Source organism: Amborella trichopoda, chromosome 6 (genome assembly GCF_054954075.1).
Source record: "Amborella trichopoda isolate Santa Cruz 75 chromosome 6, AtrichopodaSantaCruz75HAP2 v2.0, whole genome shotgun sequence".
Taxonomy (NCBI): domain Eukaryota; kingdom Viridiplantae; phylum Streptophyta; class Magnoliopsida; order Amborellales; family Amborellaceae; genus Amborella; species Amborella trichopoda.
Window position 1 is genome coordinate 33806968 of NC_142341.1, and position 22326 is coordinate 33829293.

General features: G+C 38.5%; 1 protein-coding gene across 6 annotated transcripts in view; it reads left to right on the plus strand.

Annotated features, from left to right (window-relative positions):
- The first annotated feature begins 3254 nt into the window (after positions 1-3254).
- LOC18435013 (sister chromatid cohesion 1 protein 3) overlaps positions 3255-22326 on the plus strand; it is a 36241-nt gene continuing 17169 nt past the window's right edge. For 5 of the 6 annotated variants that reach the window (XR_016057760.1, XR_016057759.1, XR_016057758.1 and 2 more), the window contains exon 1: positions 3268-3525. Coding sequence is in view for 1 of the 6 variants with exons in the window: in XM_006845070.4 (XP_006845133.1) it covers positions 3402-3525 (124 nt within the window). In the remaining 5 variants the exon portion in view is untranslated. Of the gene's footprint in view, positions 3526-22326 lie in introns of all 6 variants that reach the window. The other variant, XM_006845070.4, reaches the window with a different exon arrangement.

Here is a 22326-nt window from a genome sequence, read left to right on the forward strand (position 1 = left end):
CTTTGATAAGTGAAACTAGGGCGTAAATATGATAAATTTACAACACTTGGCTTGCACTAGATTTTTTTATTTCCAAGAATGAAGAGAAGCTTTCTCCATACAATATTTGCTCTTATTAATACAAGTACAAATTTTCAAGGCAAATTTGTTTTTGGAATACATGGGAACATAAGATGGACCACTTATTTGCCCATTTAAATGCATAAGAGCAACATGGCCACCGATCACCGAGTTGCTTCATTTTAGAGAAAGAAAATTTGCAAAATAGAGATCATTGTCGGGAAAAACATCATTTTAAAAGGAATTTGTGTCTTCAACTTCTTCAAGTGTCTTCCGCTGTGGGAACAATGTCATTAGTGCCTTCCCCTTTATCTGGATTATAGCACATTTGTGGGAGCATGCTTATGTCAAATTAAACTCATCTATGCAACCCAATAACACGTTAGCATACTTCTGCTATGAAACACGCATATTTGCGATATCACACTTTATCTGTACATTTGAATATCACATTATATTGATGTGAGATTAACTTTAGTTGAAGCATGTTTACCACAACAAAAGTTAGGCGAATGAACCTAAACTGCATCTTAGCATGGGCTAAAGGTGATTCAGGGACGAGGGAGGGAAGATGAGAAAGAAATAAATAACTCAGAAAATAAAAAATATAATAATAAAGGTTTTAGAATATACCCACTCTTAGGATCTGCAATAGAATATACCACAAAGGTCTCTTAACAAGATCAAAAATAATTTCTTTCTTCTGTATTACCTCTTGATGCAGAGAAGATGGAGGGAAGATGTGAAAGAACTAAATAAATCAAAATGTAAAAAATACTAATAAAAGGATGAAAGAATAGACCCTCGTTTAAGACTAAATAAATCAAAACATAAAAAATACTAATAAAAAGATGAGAGAATAGACCCTCTCTTAAGATTTATAAGAGAGTCCAACCAAAAGATATTTTCACAAGTTCAAAACCAATTTCTTTCTTCTCCACTACATTTTTTGATCTAATTGTTACATACTTACAAAAGAAAAAAGGAAATCTAAAACTTGACTGTTCTCTAAAAAACCCTAATCAAATCCTAACCCTTCAATTTTTTTTTTAAATTAAACCTTCCATTCTACTCATGTAATCTCTCCAACCAAAAAAAGATAAAAAAAATTCTAAAGAAAACTAGAACCTCAAACCTAAAATTTACAAAATACTAAATTAACAATATTTAAAAAAATTTATTGCATCATTCTTTTGGGGTTGGAGGAATCTCAACCTTGAGCTTCTAGAATCCATCATACCTTCTATAAGCCATTTAAATAATTAACGATGGAATATCACCATTTGCCTAGGCACATTGTCTTTTTCAATAATAAAAAAAAATCAAATGCTTGATACCAACTTGTAAAAGACTTCTAGAATACCTAACTTAACATTGATTTTTCCTTCGATATCAAACGGTAATATTTCACATGTCGTAATACATATTTTCTTCTTCATAATTGATTTTTGAAATCTCTAACACTTTTGGGGTGTTGTCAATATTTTTTATATTGAGACTTGCCTTTTCGTGTTCTTGTTCCTCATATATTACTCTCCCAAGGTCTTCTTTGAGTCTCTCAAATATTTAAACTATACACTCCAAAACTGGATCACATGATGTTTACAGTAGTATCATGATATATAGATCTCAAGGCTCTGATACCACTTGATGTAAGGAAGATGGGAACGAAATAAATAAATTAGAAAATAAATAAATAATAATGAAGGATTGAGAGAATATACCATCTCTCAAAGTCGGTAAGGGAGTTCATTCCAAAGATCCCTTTATAAGATCATAAGCAATTTCTTTATTCTCCACTACGTTTTTCTAATCTAATGTTTACATATTTATAAAAAAAAGGAAGCCTAAAACTTAACTTGTTCCCTAAGACCCAATCAAAGCTAAACCTTTTATCTTTTCACAAATTAAACTTTCAATTGTACCCTAAAATCTATATATATAAAAAAAGACAAAATAACCCAAAAGAATCGTTCTTAAGATTTATTAAAACAAAAAATAAAAATATTTAAAAAAACCCACTACATTATAAGGGTTCCTCTGAGCCGATGCAAGCATGTGAAATACAAAGTGCACATCAAGCTTTACATATGCTCTACATACATGTCTGCATGTGTATTGTATGCTCCACATATGCGCTATTTCTATGTAAGGTGTCTTCCTTATATTGTAAGGGTAAGGCAAACTTCTAAATTTTGTCTAGATATGTAATTCTAGTATTACAAATATTTTGATGGCTCGAAAATCTATTTTTATATGTAATTATAAATTTGAAAATTTAAAAATAGTAACAATTGAGTATATACATAAAAATATTGAACATTTTGAAAATAGATAGTCTATATGAATTATTATAAAATGTGCTATTTTTAAGATTTGAAATTCTTTTTTCTCGATCCATACATCTTAAGATCGAGATGATCGAACTTGAAGTTTTTTTAACACCATAACACTCTCTATTAGAGGATTTTTTATGTCTACCTTACTTAAATAGTATAAAATTGGCACCTTATAATTTTTTTTCCTTAATAAATACATAAGCTATTTTATAAATGTAGAAAACGACTGAAATGGACGATTTTACATAAGGGGTGGTTTGCAACGGTAAAAAACTGATTTGAAATAGAAGATTTTGGATAAATAATAAAGAAAATCGTGTTTTTGTAATGGTAAAATATGGGTGCAGTTTGTAAAGAGCCTAGGCTTTAAACAATCAAATTAAAGCCTACCTTCAAATAGTATCGACAAATATGGTTTCAATATTAAAGATTTTTGTGATAGCCTTAAAGTACATTTTCATATTTATTTATAAAGTTTGAATTTAAAAAATAGTGTAGATCGACATACCTATGAAAGCTTGAATATCTTGTAAATTGATGATCTAAGAATGCGTTATAAAATATACAATTTTTAAAACTTGCAATCTATTTTTTTCTAATGCCCATGTATCCTAATGTCGAAAATAATCAATTTAGAGATATTTAGGCATCAAAACAACCACTTCTAATAAAATATTTTTGAGGTAGGCTCAAATTGGATGGTTTAAGGCCTGGGCTCTATATAACTTTTCTCGTAAAAAATATTTACCCAAGTAGAACAGATTGAATACATGGTTAATAAAGTCCGTAACACGTCACACATGGCAAGACCACCAACCCCAACCTGTCCGCCTTTATTTTAACCAACCTTACTTCACCACTACAACTTTATCCTCTCTCTCTCACTACTAGAAATTTACCCTATTTTCTCTCTCCACTACTACAATTTTACCCTTCTCTCTCTCTACAAGGGCCTGCCTCCCTGGGTCTGAGAGCGAACATTGTAGAGCAGAAGGCAAAGCAATGTTTTACTCTCAGGGTTTACTCAGCAGAGATGGACCTTTGGGCACCATTTGGGTTGCCTCTCATCTTCATCGAAAGCTCAAAAAAGCCCAGGTAGCCAACACAAGTATCTCCTCCTCTGTCGGTATGTACCTCTCTCTCTCTCTTCATTTTCTTTTTCTTGTCTCTCTCTGAACTTGGAAGTTCTGAACCCGCGCGAAATTGTTTTTGTCGTGAAAATGGATAGACCTAGACATACCGAAAAGAGTAAAAGAAAGTTTAGACCTAGATATGTTAAGAAAGGAGAACATTATAGGGAGGAGTTCGGAATTGGTGTAGCATTACTCCAGAAACATGACTGATGCATGGACTCTTGAGCAGAAGAGGTAATAAGGCCGGCTTCTTGTTCCTTCCGACGACCGAGCTTGCTGGGCTACGGAGAAAAATGGCTTGTGAGGGGCTTGCAGAGAGCAAAACAAATTAGGGAAAGGGTTGGGAAATGAGTGGGGAAACATGAACTGTGAGCAGGAGTTCTGTTGTTTTTTAATGGACGAGATTCATGTGGGTGATTCTGCTTATGTCTATATGGGCTATATAACATCAAGAGAAAGAGTTGTTTTTTTTCCTGGGAACTACTGTACATACACAATGTTACACTTTCTTGCTAGGCAAAGGCATGTCTTTTCAGAAATAGAAATTGATAGGAGTTAAAGGCATGGTGGGGGTGATATACAGGGAGCTTGCAACCAAACAATGTTGTTTGCAATGTTTTTAAACTTGGCTCAGGCCTCAGAGTCGGGCCTGGCCCGACCTGAGAAGTTTGGCCAAGACTGTCATGTACTGGGCCCAAGAGCCCTGAAAAATTAAAACAATTAAAAAACATTGTTAGAAAATAAAATAAACTCTTTAAAAGTGAAACAAAACAAAAAACAGCATAAAAAAGTCCAAATAAGCTGAAAACATTTATATAAAGCATGAATTTAGAATAAAATTGGCTTACTGTTGGGATACTTCAGAAATATCCAAAAAAAAGAGAAAAATACATATGGGCATATCAGAAGAAAAATTCACAAATCATTGTAAAAAAATCCAAATTACGTATATTATTTTTACACAATGATTTCACAAATTTATATAAGTTTTTTTATTTGTTTTTATATGCTCAAGCTGTACCTGAGTACTCAACTTGGCATGGGGGCTGAGTGTGAGTAAATTGGCTGAGCCTGAGGAACTTGGCTGAGTACATGTGGATTCAGTCGAGTAGTATAAAAACTGGTTGTGTGTCTACATTAGACTGCAGACATTGCTGGAAAGAGTGTGAGCTCATGCCCAAAGGTGTGTGGTCTACATTGGACTGTAAAATGTTCAAAGGAGGATAACATGTATGTTAATTGCCATGATATCCGATCCTTGTGTTATTATCAAATAGGAAGAGTGAAAGATCAGCCTCTCCTCGGAGGTTCATAATTTCATAATATACCTCGTTCTTTACTGTTCTTCATCAAGGTGTTCTTGTAAGTTATGTTTACTTTTGGTTTTGGGCGTAAGGATTTGTGTTAAATGCTTCTCATATTCAGTAATGACATCAATGCGTTGGTTTGTGATTGTATAATATGATATGGTGTGATGCTCGACCTAACTATTAGATTTGAGGACTGTATCTTGTTACATATTTTGTGTGTCTATTCCCAAGAGGAAATGCACCACCTTGAAAATTAGTTGCCAAATCTCATAACATTGCTTCCAATAAAAGTTTTTGTAAGCCCTGATCACTATGGGATAAAGAATTTTAGAGAGAGAGAGAGGATTTTTTGAAAAATAATTGTGCCCCACACACACTGGTGGTTCTTTGATTACTATATATAATGCTGATGCTATGGTAAAAGAGTATTATTTGTATACAATTTGCACTATCAACACTTTCCTTTTTATTACGTTATATAATGTACATTCTCCTATCGTGTTACATTCTCTTAGAGTTTCTTTGTATGTTTGTGCATGATTGCCTTAAAAAGGAAATGTCAATATTTTTATTTGTGGCCTTTCCAAAAACTGTGAGTGTTGAATTTGCCTTTTTAAAAACTATTGAGTGTTAGATTTTATTTCTATTACTCCCCCTCAAACTCGGCTGAGGAGATATTTGAAGTCCGAGTTTGAAGCAAAAATCTTGAAAAACATCTCGTGGCATAGGCTTGGTGAAGATATCAACGACTTGGTTGTGAAAGGAAACCAAATGAGTGATAAGTAATCCAAGAGCAACCTTTTCATACACAAAATGATAGTCTAACTCAATGTGCTTTGTCTACGCAAGCATGATTAACTGTGTGGAGTGCACTAATATTGTCATTGGGAAAGAGGCACCCAATATCTGAAAGAATAAAAGAAAGCCAAGTCAATTCTACATCAATAAATGACATAGATCAGTATTCAGCTTCAACACGTCAATGAGCCATAGTCGATTGTTTCTTAGCAGTCCAAGATACGCAGTTAGAATCAAGATTGATGCAGAAACCAGTCATTGAATGGCGTGTGTTTGGACAACCAATCCATTTTTCATTAGAGAGAGAATGTAACTCAAGAGAACTAGTAGATAACTTCGCATACCAAAATATTTTGAAATAATGAAGAATCCACTTAACTGCCTGAAAATGTGCAATTGTAGGGGCATGTATAAAGAGATGGATCATAATTCACATGAACATTATTTTTTGTTGTCATTGGTGTTGAAATCGGTGTGGCATCTAAGCATGATCAAGAAGATCTTGGGCATACGTGGTTTGTGATAGAAAAATTCCACCTGGAAATAAGATACCTCTATGCTAAGAAAATAATAAAGAGATCCTAGATCTTTCATTGCAAAGTCCCTTCTGAGTTAGGAAATAAACTATTCTAGAAGATCTGAATTATCGCTTGTAACAATTATATCATCAACATAGAGGAGAAGGATAAGATTGCCATGCGGAAAGTGACAAATAAATAGAAATTAATCTGCTATAATGTAATAGAAGCCCGGTTGTAACAAGAAGGCACTAAGTTGATCAAACCAAGCCCAACATCTTGCTTGAGACCATATAAAACTTTCTTTAATTTGCAGACATGATTTAGATAATTGAGCCGACAAAGCTAGGAGGCTGCTCCATAAACACAGGTTCCTTAGGAAAGCTATGCAGACAAGCATTTTCACATCAAGCTGTTTGATAGGCTAGTGACACACAATAGCTATGGTAAACATAATCCGAATACTAGCAGGCTTAATAACATGACTAAATGTTCAGAGAAATCAACTCCAACAGCTTGATTATATCCTTTAGCAACCAGTTTGGCCTTAAGTCTCTCTAGACTGCCATCAAACTTTAGTTTAGTCTTATATATCCAATGACAACCAACGACATTGATACCTAGAAGATGTGGAACTAGCTCCCAAATAGAATTAACATTTAGAGTTTCAATTTCCTCTTCCAATGCATGATGCTAACTTGGATGACTCAAGGCTGACTTTATGGACTTCTGTTCAACAAGAATATATCCAACAATTGTAACATTTGAGGCTGCTGCTGCTAAAGATGGTAAGGCTTGAGGTTTTCAAGTACCATCTTGAGTTCTTGTGACCTTCTGGTGACAAGGAGGCTCATGAACTTGTGTCGAAGCAGATGAATGAGAATTAGCTTGGTTGGTTTCTTGGGTGACGTCATTTTCATCATTCAAGGTTGGTGTGATGTCTTCCCCAAGACCATTAGTATGTGTGACATCATCTTGCCCCCTTGCATTGGTGTTATGTTGGTGACATCTTCCTCTAGAGGAGAAGCTGGAGAACTATCATTGTTTAGGGGCAAATTACGGCATTGGTTAGTAGACACATCTGGAACATCCCTTATGGGTGGTTGATGTGGAGGTGATAAATCAAGAAAGGAAGAAATCTGTACATCGGGTTCATAACACTCAAACCATTATGCACAAGTGAGGAGCTTCCCCTGAACCTTGAGCATTATCAAATGAAGAATTAAGATTAGCATAAGGATAAATATTTTCATCAAATACAATATGTTCAGAGATGCGTACTCGTAGACATTTGTAGCCCTTATGGTATATATTATGTATTAAAAGTACACATGGAAGAGAGTTGAGACAAAATTTTGTTTTATAGTATAGTCTCAATGATATGGAAACCACCGACAACCAAATACTCGAAGGAGGAGTAGTTTGGTAAGCGGCTAAATAATAGTGAGTATGGTGCATCTATGTTAAATTGGTAGAGGGAATCCTATTGATAACAAATACTACAGTATGGAAGGCTTCACCTCAAAAACAATAGGAATTCCTGCATGAAACATCATTGTAATCCCTAATTCTAAAATATTTATATGTTTCCTTTCAACTTTTTCATTTTGCTCGGGGGTTCCCCGACATGATAATTGTTGCATGATTCCATTATTATTAAGATGATCAATAAATTCTTTCTTTGCAAATTCACCACCTCCATCACATTGAAAATTTTAAATTCTTTTATCAATTCTCTTTTCAACCATAGGATGAAATTTTACAAATGCAGTGAAAAATTCAGATTTTCGTTTCAAAGGAGAAATCCAAGTAAAATGAGTATAATCATCAACAAATACCACAAAAAATCGACAACTCTGATTAGATAAATTGGAGCAGGCTCCCATAAGTGTGAATGAATATTAAAAAGAGGTTCAATAGAGGTTTTATCAACACCACTAAATGGAAGTTTTCAATTTTTTCCCATCTAATAGCTAGCACAAACAAAATGGAATTTATTCCATACATCAATATTAATAAACTATTTAGATTCTAAGTAATAAGCAACTTTTTTTGAGGATTTCCATGGCGTTGATGACACACATCTTCTGATGTTCTTTTATTCCAAGAAGTGAACAAAGCTTGCTTCGCTTCCCTAAGTGTGTACAATCCTCGCTTTCTACTCTTGCTGGCCAAAGTTCTTCCTCTGCTCTCATAAGTGTGAATAAATCTTAAAAAGAGGTTCAGTAGAGGGTTTATCAACACCACTAAATGGGAGTTTATTCAATTTTTTCCCATCTGACATCTAACACATATAGAATGGGATTTATTCCATGCATCAACATTAATCAATTATTTAAATTCTATGTAATAAGCAACTTTATTTTGAGGATTTCCATGACGTTGATGCCACATATCTTTTGGTGTTCTTTTATTCCAAGAAGTGAATAACGCTTGCTTCACTTCCTTAAGTATGTACAATCCTCCCATTCTACTCCTGCTGGCCCAAAGTTTCCCCTCTACTCCTTTCCTTAAGCAGAAAACCATTTGATGAGAACTCAAATATATGAGGAAACTCTGTTGTAAATTAACACAAAATAATATTAGGGACATTAAATTTAGGCCCAATAACAATATTTGTATCGCCAACATGTGACATATTCAATTGTTCACCGTTCCCAACCACGATTGTATTTGTACCTCTATAGAGGGATGAAGGTTTTGGTAACTTACAGATCACCTGTCATATGAGTGGAGGCACTAGTGTCTGGGAACAATTTTGAGTCTTGTTAATCAGCTATAATCACTGTAGCAAGAGCCTGAGGAATATCTTTTGTCTGGTATGTGTGGTTGAACCAATGCCAACACTTTTTTTTTTTTGAGAGAAAGTTAATGTTTATTCCTGGAATTTTGTGTACAAGAATTTGTATATCCTAGTTCACCCGCTAGGGGTGGATCGGTAAGAAACAATTAGCGTATCATATACAAAAATACAAAAAGGGGCTTATAGGTTCCACCCGGTTTAGAAGATTTACAAGAAGCTTTCAAAAAATTGCAAAAGATACGTGAGGCATAAAAATGCCATCTAATACACTATGTGGGAGGGCTGTGCCAAAGGTCTTGTGCAAAAAGGAGTCTAACCCGGCTTGATCTTGTACTTGCAATCTAGCTCCCTCTTTCGCCAAGCGATCTGCGAAGTCGTTGGACGTCTTCCATATATGTCTCCAGGAGACGTCCATATCCCTGCAGATATGGTCAATTTCATCATAGATAATGGTTAGGTGCCATGGCTGAGAAGTAGTCCTCCTAGCGCATGAGATAACATTTTTTGAATCTCCTTCTATGATGATGTGTAAGCCCCAAGAGCGGTTGAACTTTTTCAGGCCTTGTAGGAGGGCCATGGCTTCTGCATACTGTGCATCCTTGAAGGCAAGGTGCTATGAGAAAGTAAGCAGTACGTTACCTTGGTGGTCTCTAAATACCCCCCTCGCCCTAGCCGGCCCGGGATTCCCGAAGGATCATCCATCAAAATTTAATTTAACCCTTGTGGTGGTGGTTGCCAAATGCTGGGTCTTTGTGGCTGCCGTGGGCGGTGATGGAGTATATTTTGCCATTGGGGAAAGAACAGAACAGACTCCTTGGTATACCCGAGTAGACCTTATGATTCGAGGCCCAGAAAGAAACCATGGAAATGGCCTTGTGAAAAAGTGTAGAAACTTGTGATTTTGAAGTTCGGAAGATTCTGTTGTTTCTTTCCATCCAAATGGTCCATAAGGTTGCCGCTAAGGTAGCCTTCCAAAGGACTCTACCAGCCTTAGGCCATTGAGAGTGAAAATCATAAGAGAAGGGCGCTTTGACAGTAGGGGGAGTGACCCATTCTATGCCAAAGAATTGTAATATGTTGCCCCAAAAAACAGAGAAGTCATAGTGTATGAATAGGTGGGGATTTGACTCTTCCTCATTTTGGCATAATGCGATTCTGTTAGGGATAGGAGTCCCTCTCTTTTGGAGGTGGTATGTTGTCAGGGCTCTGTGAGAGCAGGCAAGCCAGTTGAATGTTTGGATCTTAGGTGGGGCAATGGTAGACCACACTTTCGATACCACCGAGGTGGGGTTGCCCAGAAAAGTGGGAGGCTGAGAAAGGATTTTATGAAAGGAAGCAATCGAGAACATACCCAATGGAGTGGGTCTTCAGACCATAGTGTCTCTCCCTTGGATAGGAATAAATAGAGAGTGAAGGCCTGTAATGAGCAATTGAACTTGGTTGATCTTCTCTGTTGTTAGATTCCTGCGAAAGATGGATTCTAGACTTTTCGTTCTCTTGATAAATTCCTCAGCCACTGTTGAATCTTTGTTAACGTTCAGCGAGTAGAGGGCAGAGTAAACATCACGCAGAGGTGATGAGCCTATCCATAATTCTGACCAAAATCTCACACGGGAACCTTCTCTAGGGTGAAATCTAATGTTCTTTTTGAAGGGGACAAGGCCAAAGAAAAAGATTTCCATGCTCCTGAGACGTTATGTCTCTGGGTCCTTTCAGGCACCCAAACTCCATCAGGTATCCTGTATTTGTTACTTAGGGCTTGAGCCCAAAGAGAGTCCGGCTGGGTTGCTGGATGCCACCACCACTTGCCTAAGAGAGCGAGGTTATGTTTTCTGAGTACCCTGATTCCTAGACCTCCCTGTTTTTTTGGAAGACATATGTTATCCCATGCAACGAGATGGAATTTTGTCTTCTCAGCTTGCCCCAACCATAGGAAATTTCTCATGAGTTGATCCAAATGGTTAGCCACTTGAGTAGACATATGAAAGAGGGACATGAGATAAATTGGGGAGTTTGATAAGGTGGCTTTGATCAGGGTCGACCTCCCTACCATTGAAAGAAGTCTGCCTTTCCAACTCGCCAGGCGTCTGTCAACCTTATCTAGGACTTAGGACCATTGTCTTTTTTTGGGTTTGCCTAGTCCAAGGGGGAGTCCTAAATAGGTAGTAGGGAGATCCTCCACTTGACATTCCCAGTTTGGAATAAGCGCTCTTATTTCAGCATTTGAAATTGCTACTCCCATCATCTTTGATTGTTCCATGTTGACTTTGAAACCTGTTGCTTGGAAGCAATTGAGGAAGAGGTTAAGGGTTTCCAAAGAAAAAGCCCCAGTTCCTGATGGTTTCCCGATGACACCCTTTAAGGCCTTATGGGACATTCCTTCATCCTGACTTCAACACTTCAATGTAGTATGTTGAAATTTTCCAAAAATTTTACACTTCTTGGTTTGTCTGAGTTTACTGTTGTATCTAGGAATATTATTGGAAGCCTTGATTCTTGTGTTGCATAGGAGGTGTACCACTACTTTTTTGGTTTGTCTGGGGCACCCCACGTCTCGTATTATGATCCTGGCACAACAACATTACTACTAAATGACAGGACTACCATGAGAGGCTAACCTCAATCCCTCTTATAGTCGAATGAAAGAATAATAGAATGATGGTCATGAGAAAAAAAAAGAAAAAAGAAAAAACGTAATGAAGTAAGAGAAGAAGTGAACTGAAGGAGGGAGGGAGAAGAAAGGAAGAGAAGAGTATCAAAGGCGAGGGAATAAAAGAGAGAGAGGGAAGGAAGACGCAATCGACGTTAGGCATTGTCGACTGTGCCAGAAGAAGAGAGAGAAGATACAGTCGGCGCTAGGTTTCGTCGACGGTGTCAGAAGAAGAGAGAGAAAAAGCAGTCGGCACTAAGCTTCACCGACTGTTATAGAAGAAGAGAGAGAAGCAGTCGACTCTAAGCTTCACCAACTGACAGAAGAAGAGAGAAGCAGCAGTCGGCGTTAAGCTTAGTCGATTGTTATAGAAAGAGAGAGAGAAGAAGCAGTCGGTGCTAGGCTTTGCCAACTGACAGAAGAAGAGAGCGAAGAAGCAGTCGGTGTTAAGCTTCACCGACTGTTACAGAAGAAGAGAGAGAAGAAGCAGTCGGCGTTAGGCTTCATTGACTGACAGAAAAGGAGAGAGAAATCCAACCGGCGCTAGGCTTGCGTCGGTTGTGATGGAAGAGAAGGAAGAGAGGAAAATCGAACCGGCGCTAAGCTTTGCCGGCTATAAGAGAGAGAGAGAGAGAGAGAGAGAGAGAGAGCTAAGCTTCGTCGACTAGCAGAAAAGGGGAGAAAGAAATTCAGTTGGCGCTAGGCTTCGCCGATTGGCAGAAAAAGGGAGAAAGAAATCCAGTCGTTGCTAGGCTTTGCCGACTGACAGAAAAGGAGAGAGAGGAATTCAGCTGGCGTTCGGCTTTGCCGACGGCAACAGAAAAGGAGAGAGAGATAGAGATGAGAAAAAGAGAGAGAAAGAGATAAAGATGAGAAGAGAGATAGAGAAAGATGAGAAAGAGGGGAGGAGAGAGAAAGAGGGGAGGAGAGAAAAAGTTACCTGCTCGAAGGGTACCGGCCCCTTTCTTCTCTCTCCTCTCTCTCTCTCCAAAGACATACCCAAGAACTTAAGCAAGAATGGAATTTTATTGATTGATTCAAGAAGAAATGAATTCGGCCCTTTTTACAATGAGGCATTGCATGTTTATATAGAATCGGGCTAAAACATGGGTGTACGCCAAAAAACTACCTAGAATTGAAGATAATTACAATTTAATTGAATTTAAAAAAAGTTAAAAAATGGGTGCATAAGGACTGTTTTGCCCTGCCTAACAATGTGTGGAATTCCAGAACAATCCCTGCTACTGCCCGAGAACTTGCGTGATTCTTTCGTGGCTGACCTGGGGTCATTTTAATATCTGTTTGATCGAAAGACTATTGTTTTCTTGTAGGGCTCGACATAGTGATCATTTTGATACCAACTTCAAGCCATGAATCATGTTTTTGAGCCATGATCATGAGACTTGAATTTTGGATGAATCTTGAAAACTTTGGATCGATTGTATACTCGTTCTTGATGTTTCTTCGTGACTTTTTCATTGAATCACACTGAGCATGCTGTCACGATCACGTTGCAACAAACGTAGCTTGCATGTCCGGATGAAGATTTTGTCGTCTTGAGTTTTTGACCGGAATCTTGAAATCCGGCGGTCGGAATTTACAGCAGCTTTGACGCATTCGTGTGTGAAATCCAACCGCTCATCGTACGCGAGTTTCAGACCAAAGATAGCTTCGGACCTCACACACATAATGCAATTAGTTTCGTGTTGATCTGGTATGCGAGCGTCGTGATCGGACTGCTCGACCAAGGCGTGCTGCTGCTGAATTTTCTGCAACTTCCTTTATGGATCAGCGACTTTCATTTAGTTTTTCTCTCTGCTCGGGTGTTGTCACAGAGCGTACCACATATCGAATTGCTCATCTTGAAGAGACGAACACGCTCACCAAATTTGGGAGTGATACAACTTGGAACAAGTGAGATAAGGGCCCCGAGAGTGACTGCCCGTGACTGTAAAAACAACCACCTTTAATGGTGTTTTGATGCAGTGCGGCCACACGGGAATAGTGTGCGGCCTACCCCTTTTCGGTACTTTACTCGTGACTTTGCCTTGGAGTGCCCGATTAAGCCAAAACTTGACCCATAGGGGTTTTCGACTGTGCCGGATCTAATGGCGCTGGTCCCACAATTGTTTGACGCGCCAAAAGTTACATGGTCAATTTCAGGGTGCTAGAGACCGATTTCGCTGAAATTGTTTCTTTGAGTTCACTGCCTTAGGCATGTCTGATCGCAATGAAACTTGGCAGGTGGACTTTTGAAGTGATGATGAAGATCTTGATCAATTCTGGGGCCATTTTGAGACTGTTGGGAATTTCCACTGTTTTTTAGGCTTTATTGACCTGTTTCTTATCAGGGACCAAGGTGCTAAAAAATACGTTCAAACACTCCCTTCTTGACATTCCAAAGGCAACTATCAAGAAATGAAGAAACCATTGGAGTACCTTGGATAGAAAAAAAAAGAAACGGTAGAGGAACAACTTTACAGTGGATGGCCGAGAGAGAAGGTTCGGTGATCACAATAAAGAATTTTAGGGATGAACGTTTGAAAATATAATTGTGCTCCACAGTCACACACAATAGTGGTTCTTTCATTACTGTGTATAAAATGATGATACATGTAGTGTATAGAAACTAAATCCAAGTTACAGGACTTCAAAATTTTGAGGCAAACTTGATAATATAACTCAATTTCCTTGCAAATTATAACACATGGCATTTTATGCCTATATTACAGCCACATAAAAGAAATTACAGTCATCAAAACCCTTCCATGCACTCATTACATTGAGGATACAAATCATTTTGGGTTCTTTGTAAAAAACACCACAAAACTACTTAAGGAGATCAAGTGTACAACACTTAAAACTAGTGCTCTTAAAAATTCAGCACTGTACAAAATTATATGACAATACATTAATTTTCAACATAAGACTCATCAAAACATGATCTTTATATCACACATATAATCTCTATATCTCAATCCTTGGATTTCCTAACTCTTCAAGATAGTTGGTCATTATGGCTTGAGCGACCTTTCACAATGGAGGAAATCTCGAGTGCCATAGACCAATTAGCTAAAGATAAAGCTCCAGGGCCCGACAGTTTTCCCATGGCCCCTTTCAAATCCTTTTTGGGAACTTTTCTACCTGACTTCATTAGTTTCTTTGAAGAATTCTACCGAAGGGGTATCCTACACAAAGCAATCAACGCCACCTTTATTGCTTTAGTCCCTAAGGTAGAAGGGGCAGAGGAACTAAGACTTTCGCCCGATCAGCCTGCTCAACTCGTCCTACAAGATTCTGGCCAAGGTCTTGGCATCTAGGCTTGAACAAGTCGTCCCACTGATTATATCTGTCTCAATCAGCCTTTGTCAAAGATAGGCAAATCCTTGATGGGGCTGTGGTGGCACATGAGTGCCTACACTCCCGACACTTATCCATAAAGCCGGGTCTCATATTCAAAATCGATTGGGAAAAGGCCTACGACAATGTTGATTGGTTAGTGCTGGATGAGACAATGATCAGAATGGGATTTGGTTACCTTTGGAGAAAGTGGATGAAAGGTTGCATCTCCCATCCCCATTTCTCGATACTCATCAACGGAAGCCCTAAAGGGTTCTTCCCCTCTTGAAGGGGACTTCGTCAAGGAGTCCCCCTTTCCCCCTTCCTCTCTGCAATTGTAGCAGAGGTGTTTAGCATGTCTATCTCTTGTATGTACCAGGAAGGACTTCTCACTGCATTTCAATGCAGCCCACAAGGCACAATGGTGTCACATTTGCAATATGCAAATGACACCTTGGTCTTCGTAGATGCATCCCCTGAAGAAAACCCAAAACCTAAGATTCTTTCTCAAATGCTTCGAGATCGCCACAGGCTTCAAAGCCAATATGGATAAATCAAAGATGATTGGGGTAGGCTTGACAACTAATGAAATCAGGACCCTTATTCCTAACTGGGAATGCAAAGTGGGGGATTTCCCCACTGTCTACTTGGGTATACCACTGGGCTTGGGGAAACCCAAAAAGAGACAATGGGCCCAAGTCATAGACCGAGTGGATAGGCGATTGGCTGGTTGGAAAGGGAGATTTCTCTTCTTGGCTGGCCGCTCTACATTGATCAAAGCCACACTGGCAAATGCCCCGGTCTACTTAATGTCAATTTTCCACTTGCCAGCATCGATGGCCAATCGGTTGGACCAACTTATGAGGAATTTCCTCTGGTCTGGACAGGCCGAAAAGACCAAACATCACCTAATCTCATGGGATAGAGTCCGACTACCTAAACCTCAAGGAGGTCTAGGAATCAGAGACCTAAGCAAACACAACCAGGCCCGATTAGTCAAATGGTGGTGGAGATTGGTCACCCAGACTAATTCCCTCTGGGCTTAGGTTGTTTGAAATAAATATAGGATTCCGGAACATAAGTGGGTGCCCAATTGGATTTCCCAGAGTAGGGGCTCTGGAGCTTGGAAGTCCTTTGCCACCTCTCTCTCGCTGTTCAAACAATCTATTCGTCTCCATCCTAGAGAAGGTACAAAAGTGCAATTTTGGTCTGACCTCTGAATAGGCTATACTCCTCTTAGGGACCTCTTCCCATCGATTTTTCATCTAGCCTCTAACAAAGATTCCACCATAGCTGAAGAAATGGTTCTCTTAGGGGGCCGAAGAGTTTGGAATCCCTCTTTCAGAAGGAATCTCACTGAAGAAGAAACTAGACTCTTCATCTCTCTCTCGGCAGCTTTGCACACCTTTTTCTTAGCTTCGGTTGGGAAGGAGGCTCTGGTATGCACTCTCACTTCATCCGGTACATTTTCAGTGGCCTCTTTTTATAAAAAACTCATCCAACCTCCTACCTTCCCTCTTAATCCTATCTCCATCCTATCCAAGGTTTGGCACACCATTGCTCCACCAAAAGTTTAGGCGTTCAATTGGATTGCCTATTGTCAAAGGCTCTCACAGTTGACCAGATTAAAAAAAGAGGCATTCCATTCCCCAATAGGTGTGCCATGTGTATGAGTGAGGAGGAATCGAACCCTCACCTCTTCAGTCACTGTAGTCTTGCTTACGATCTGTGGAGCATGGTGCTTCAGCTGTTCCACGTTCAATGGGTCACCCCACTACGGTCAAGGCTCTCATCTCTTCATTCTACGCGTGCTACTGGCTGATAGCCCGTAGAATTTTGTGGAAGTCCGCCATTGCTGCAACCATCTGGGTCATTTGGTTAGAAAGGAACGAGAGGATCTTCCAAGGGCACAAAAATGAAGTTCCAGTGCTCTTCCATAAGGTTACAACTCTAGTAACTTTTTGGGCCTCGAATCACAGGGCTTTTGTGGGGATCCCCACGAATACGTTTCTCAGCCAATGGGAGAACATTCTTTACCTGTAGCCACATAAGATCCAAAGACCTCACAACTGGCAGCCTCCTCCAGAAGGTGCCATAAAACTCAACTTCGACGGTTGTTCGTTGGGTAACCCGGGCCCGGCTGGAGCTGGAGGTGTCTTTTGTGATCATAAATGCAATGTCTTTTTTACCTACTCAGAATACTTGGGGCAGGAAGACTCCCAGTTTGCAGAAGCCATGGCTCTTCTTATGGGTCTAAAAAATTTTGACCCCTCATGGGGCCCAAACTTGGTAGTGGAAGGAGACTCCAAAAATATCATTTCCTGGGCTGAAGGCACTACAACACCTCCTCAATACCTTTCCATGATTTTTTATGAAATTGATTTCATATGTAGGGATATGAACGTCTTTTGGAGACATACTTGGCGGACGTCGAATGAGTTCGCCGATCTGCTCGCTAAAGACGGAGCACGGGCCCGTTCTGAAGACCCTGCCTGGTCCATCTCCTTTTTTGCTCTGGACCACAGAGGGCGCCTAGGAGTGTAAGTAGTCACATCTACTCGTCTTGTAATTGGGCACTCTTATAGGCCCCATTTTTGTTATATACAAGTACATATTCTGTAATCAGGAAGGTCCAAAGGTCAATTTTTGTATAAGGCTGCTGGACTAATTTTTTTGATCGAGAGACCCGTCTCCTGGGTACTGCTGGTCCCATCCTCCCCCCCTCATCTTTGTACTCTCTCTCCTTATAGCAATACAATGTTAACTATATCAAAAAAATAAAAATAAATCATATGAATGCTCAAGTAACCCAAATAACATGATCATGTGAAGCCTTGAGAGCTCTTGTTACCCGGTTCACGACCAAGGTCTTAACTATGTGCATAGTGTGACGTACTTTTAAACAATTTTACTTTAAAAAAAAAAGTGTCAGTGTGACATGTGATGGCAAGCCTCACAATTAAAGGCCAAGTTTACTGTTATCAAAGTAGTGGGAAGCTAAGAACCTATGAATCTACACTTGCATGGATGAAATGGATTTCAAAATATGGGATCAGACTTAGTGGGAAAAATGTGAGACATATGTAGGCTTAGATCACAAGATCAAGCTCAAAACAAGTAGGCATGCCATGAAGACAACGAGACGTAGTTTCCCCTTCTTCAAAATTCTCCATTAATTATGTGATTTAATTCACTGATGTTGATGTCAAATTCTCAGAGAATTTCAATTAATTAAATCCTATAAAACTCAAAAAAAAAAAAGAACAACTTTTTTGAAAACTAGCTCAATCAATCATAGATGACTTCCGTTATCACATGAATCAATGATCAATCGAAGATCGAGAACTCATGAATTCGAGTGCTGTGAGATGGAAATACCTTGCTGTACACGAGGTTTTACAGCCATGGATTGCTTCAAAATTATTGAAGAAAGGTGAAGAACTAACTCAATTTGAAAGCGTTATGGTTGCTTGATCATTCTCTAGCTTGATAGAGCTTGAATTGAGCTTTAATGGTGCTCAATTCTACTTCCTATCACAAGGTTTTCTTCATCTCACTAAGCTCTAATTTGACTCATATGATGAGAGAGAATGAAAGAGAAAGATGGGCCAAGGCATGCCACTTCTAGAGTTAGAGAGAGTGGGGCATACCACTCTAGAGAGAGATCGGAAGTTGAGTGAATCAAATGAGAGGAAATGGGGGTATTTATAGGCTCTAGTGTAGATATGCTTTTAGATAGGTGAATGATAACCATTCACGTCAACAATCTATGGCGCAAAGAGAGACTTGTTCCTAAGCTTCCATCCACCATCATACCATCTTGATGTGTGGATGGGATTCAAATATCATTATCCTTCATTTTTTCCATAATTCACTCCAAATTGTTCTTTTGTAAATGCCCATGTACTTTCAATTAATCAAGTTAAAAATCAACGTTAAGGAAATATCTTTATGGTAATTAAGCACATTTTCAAGGAAAATTCAAATTTTGAGGTTTCCCTCCATTTTTTAAGAGGATGTGTAACAAATCATATGGTGCCACATGCGTGAGTTAGTTAGGTGCACATTTACATTGTCCTTAGGGTTTCAATTGAAATATCAAACCCTAATTTCTAGAAGGTTTCATAAATGTGTGCAAAACTCACATTTCACACAAAATGTGTGCCAAAAATCCAAATTTTAATTTGCAAAAACTTTACGAAAATTCTGTACTTAAATCACCCTTTATTCAATAAACTACAAAATGACAAGGGTGTCCCATGGCGGTTTGATGTCACCCCACGTCATCTTCATGTGACACTGATGTGGAGGCCCATGGCTCACGTATTGGACACCCTTTGGCCATTTGGGTGTCACGCGTGGGACCCCCAAGATTCTATCCTTATTTGTCATTTGCTTAATATAGTTCTAAAAAATATTATATCTTGCTCAAAAACTCCAAAAATTCCCAAAAAATTCTTAAAATAATGTTTTCTAAAAATAACTCATTTTGGCACCTTTTAAATCTATTTTAAAGGGAAATTAAGATTCGATGTTGTTAAATTAAGTATCGGAGTATTCCACTTGACTAGACTCAAAATCTAGTGTTACCTTCTCTGTATGACCTAACAAACTCTTGACCCTCAGTGCTAATCAGGGCCTCATGATATAGCTTCTTAAGGACAAATCAATTAGTAATTGAGAATCTCCAAGTTGTCGTGGATTAGATGTGCACACCCAAGAACATACATTCATACTAGGTGCAGGGTTCCTTTCTTGTCGCATGTTCATATCTCTCCACAATGGATCATTTGGAAGAGTGGCTTCCTATTTGTGACTATTTACACACATGTTACGAGTATTGGAGTTATGTCCTTTCAAGGCCTTAAAACTCTGTCATTTTTGTAGCTCTAGACCTCAGTGAGAGTAAAAAAGCAATATGACTCTAGGATCTTGGGCATTGGGATCAAGAGTCATAAAACCCTAAGAGAGTCATGAGGGGCTCTATTTAGGAGAAAGGCACTGAGAGGTTTATGGGTTGCCTCTTGTTAGGGTCATTTATTGTTATTATGCCTCATGACAGTGTGATGGGCCAGGGTATTGTATTTTTATTTGATTGATGATGTGAGCTCGATGTTTGAGTGTGTTTTAGTAACATTAGCCTAAATCCTTGACAAATAATAGAACCTTCTCATAGCGTGTGTGTAAAAAATCGCAAATGAGAAGTCGTTCTTTTAGATAATCCACTATGAAGGGATATCCGTGTGTGCAAAGAGAGGAAGCCCAGCACGTTGTGAGTGTGTTTGTCCTTAGGGGTGCACCTGTAATCACTATAGCTAGGAGATTTTGATTTACTCATTGGTTTGAATTTAATAAGCTATATGGGTTTCTGGTTGCGAAACCTGATTCCGCGTTACCATTAAGGAATCTCAATGGAAACCGTTTTTCGAAACCAAGGAAACTCGATTCCTTAATTTTGGAATCTCGATTCGACACATCTTTAGAAACCATTTTTCGGAACCAAGGAAACTCGATTCCTTAATTTTGGAATCTCAATTCAACACATATTTAGAAACCATTTATCGAAACCAAGGAAACTCAATTCCTTAATTTCGGGATCTCGATCCTATATATCTTTAGAATTTTGAACACATTAATTGTGGGTAGATGTTTCCAAATATATCGAATCTGGATTCTAGCAAGGATTAAATCTTGTCTCCACATCAATTGGAGTAGAAATATTCCTTTGAATGCTTCTAGTGGTTGCAAGGTTTCATTATTTTACTTGTGCCACCCTGGATGGTCTTTACTTTAAATGTAAAATACAACACATACGATTAAAAGTAAAACCATGACGTAGACATAATCTTATTTTGTCTTTATAATAATGAAGTCAAAATCACAATTTAGAAGTACTTGTCTTTTGTATATATAATGACCTTAAGTTCAATAGCCAACACAATCACTTTAAAATTTGGGAAACCTTCTAATAAACTACATCCTATATAGGTTCTAAAGTTGATGAGGCTCAAGATGTGCTTGTGGCTTCCTTCTCCATAAAAATGAAATCTCGATTCTTGGTAGGGGTCATCAAACGCATTCCATAGTTCATATTATTGTAAATTTGGATCTCTGATCCATATACTTTAAAAACTTGATTCCAAATATGTTAGAATCACGATTCAAAATAACAACATATCTTTGTTCCGCATATGTCAGAAACTCGATTCCATAGATGTCGGAAACTCGATTCCGCATATTAATGAATCTTGACTCTTGAGTGTCGATTCCAGAGGGATGGGAATCTCGATTCCAAGGAGGACAAAATCTCGATTCCATATGTGGATGAAACGTGGATTTATTTCAGTCGAAATACGATTTTCAAAAACTAGAAATCTCATTCCTAGTGATACTTATTGTACGGGCAACGATTCCTAATACAAGCATGTTCTAGCCGGCGGTGATTCAACGATTCCGGTTCCTAAAACGATTCGGGTTCCTAGACGTTTCCAGCAATTATGAGCTATATTGTGAGCCCTTGATTAGCTTTGAGGGTTATGAGTTTGTTGGGTCATATTGAGAAGGTGACTCTGGATTCTGAGTCTAGCCGTGTGGAGTACCCCGATGTCTAATCCAACTCCATAGGATCTTAATTTCCCTTGAAAATATTTATAGATGGTGCCAAAATGATTTATTTTGCTAGAGAATGTTTCAATGAATTTTTGGAGATCTTTTGGAATTTTTTGAGCGAGAAATAGCATTTTCCGAATTTCTTTTGAACAAAAGACACATGAGGATAGACGCCGGGGGGATTGCACGTGACACCCAAATGGCCAATGGGTGTGAGCCATGGGCCTCCACATCAGTGCCACGTGGAGATGATATGGGGGTGACATCAAAGCGCCATGGGACCCCCCTTGTCATTTTGTGATATGTTATTAAAAGTTGATTTAAGTTCGGTATTCTTCGTAATTTTTTGGGAAACTGAAATTTGAATTTTGGCACATGTTTTATGTGTGAAATTTGTATTTTGTGCACATGTATGAACCCTTCTAGAAAGAGCATAGAGTTTGATATTTCAATCGAAGCCCTAAGGACTTATGTAGTTGCTCACTTAACTAACTCACACATGTAGCATCATATATTTTGGATATATATGCTCTTCAAAAGTAGAGTGAAACTTCCAAATTTGCATTTTGTTGAAAAGTGTGCTTAATTACCACGAGGGTAATGTCCCTAATTTTGATTTTTATCTTGACAAACTGAAACAACATGGGTATTTTAGAAAAGGCAAATTTTATTGAATTATAGAATAAATGGAGGATAATGGTGTTTTATTCCAGTCAACACATCAAGATGGTAGGATGGTAGATGGAAGGTTCGGATCAAGCTCCTCT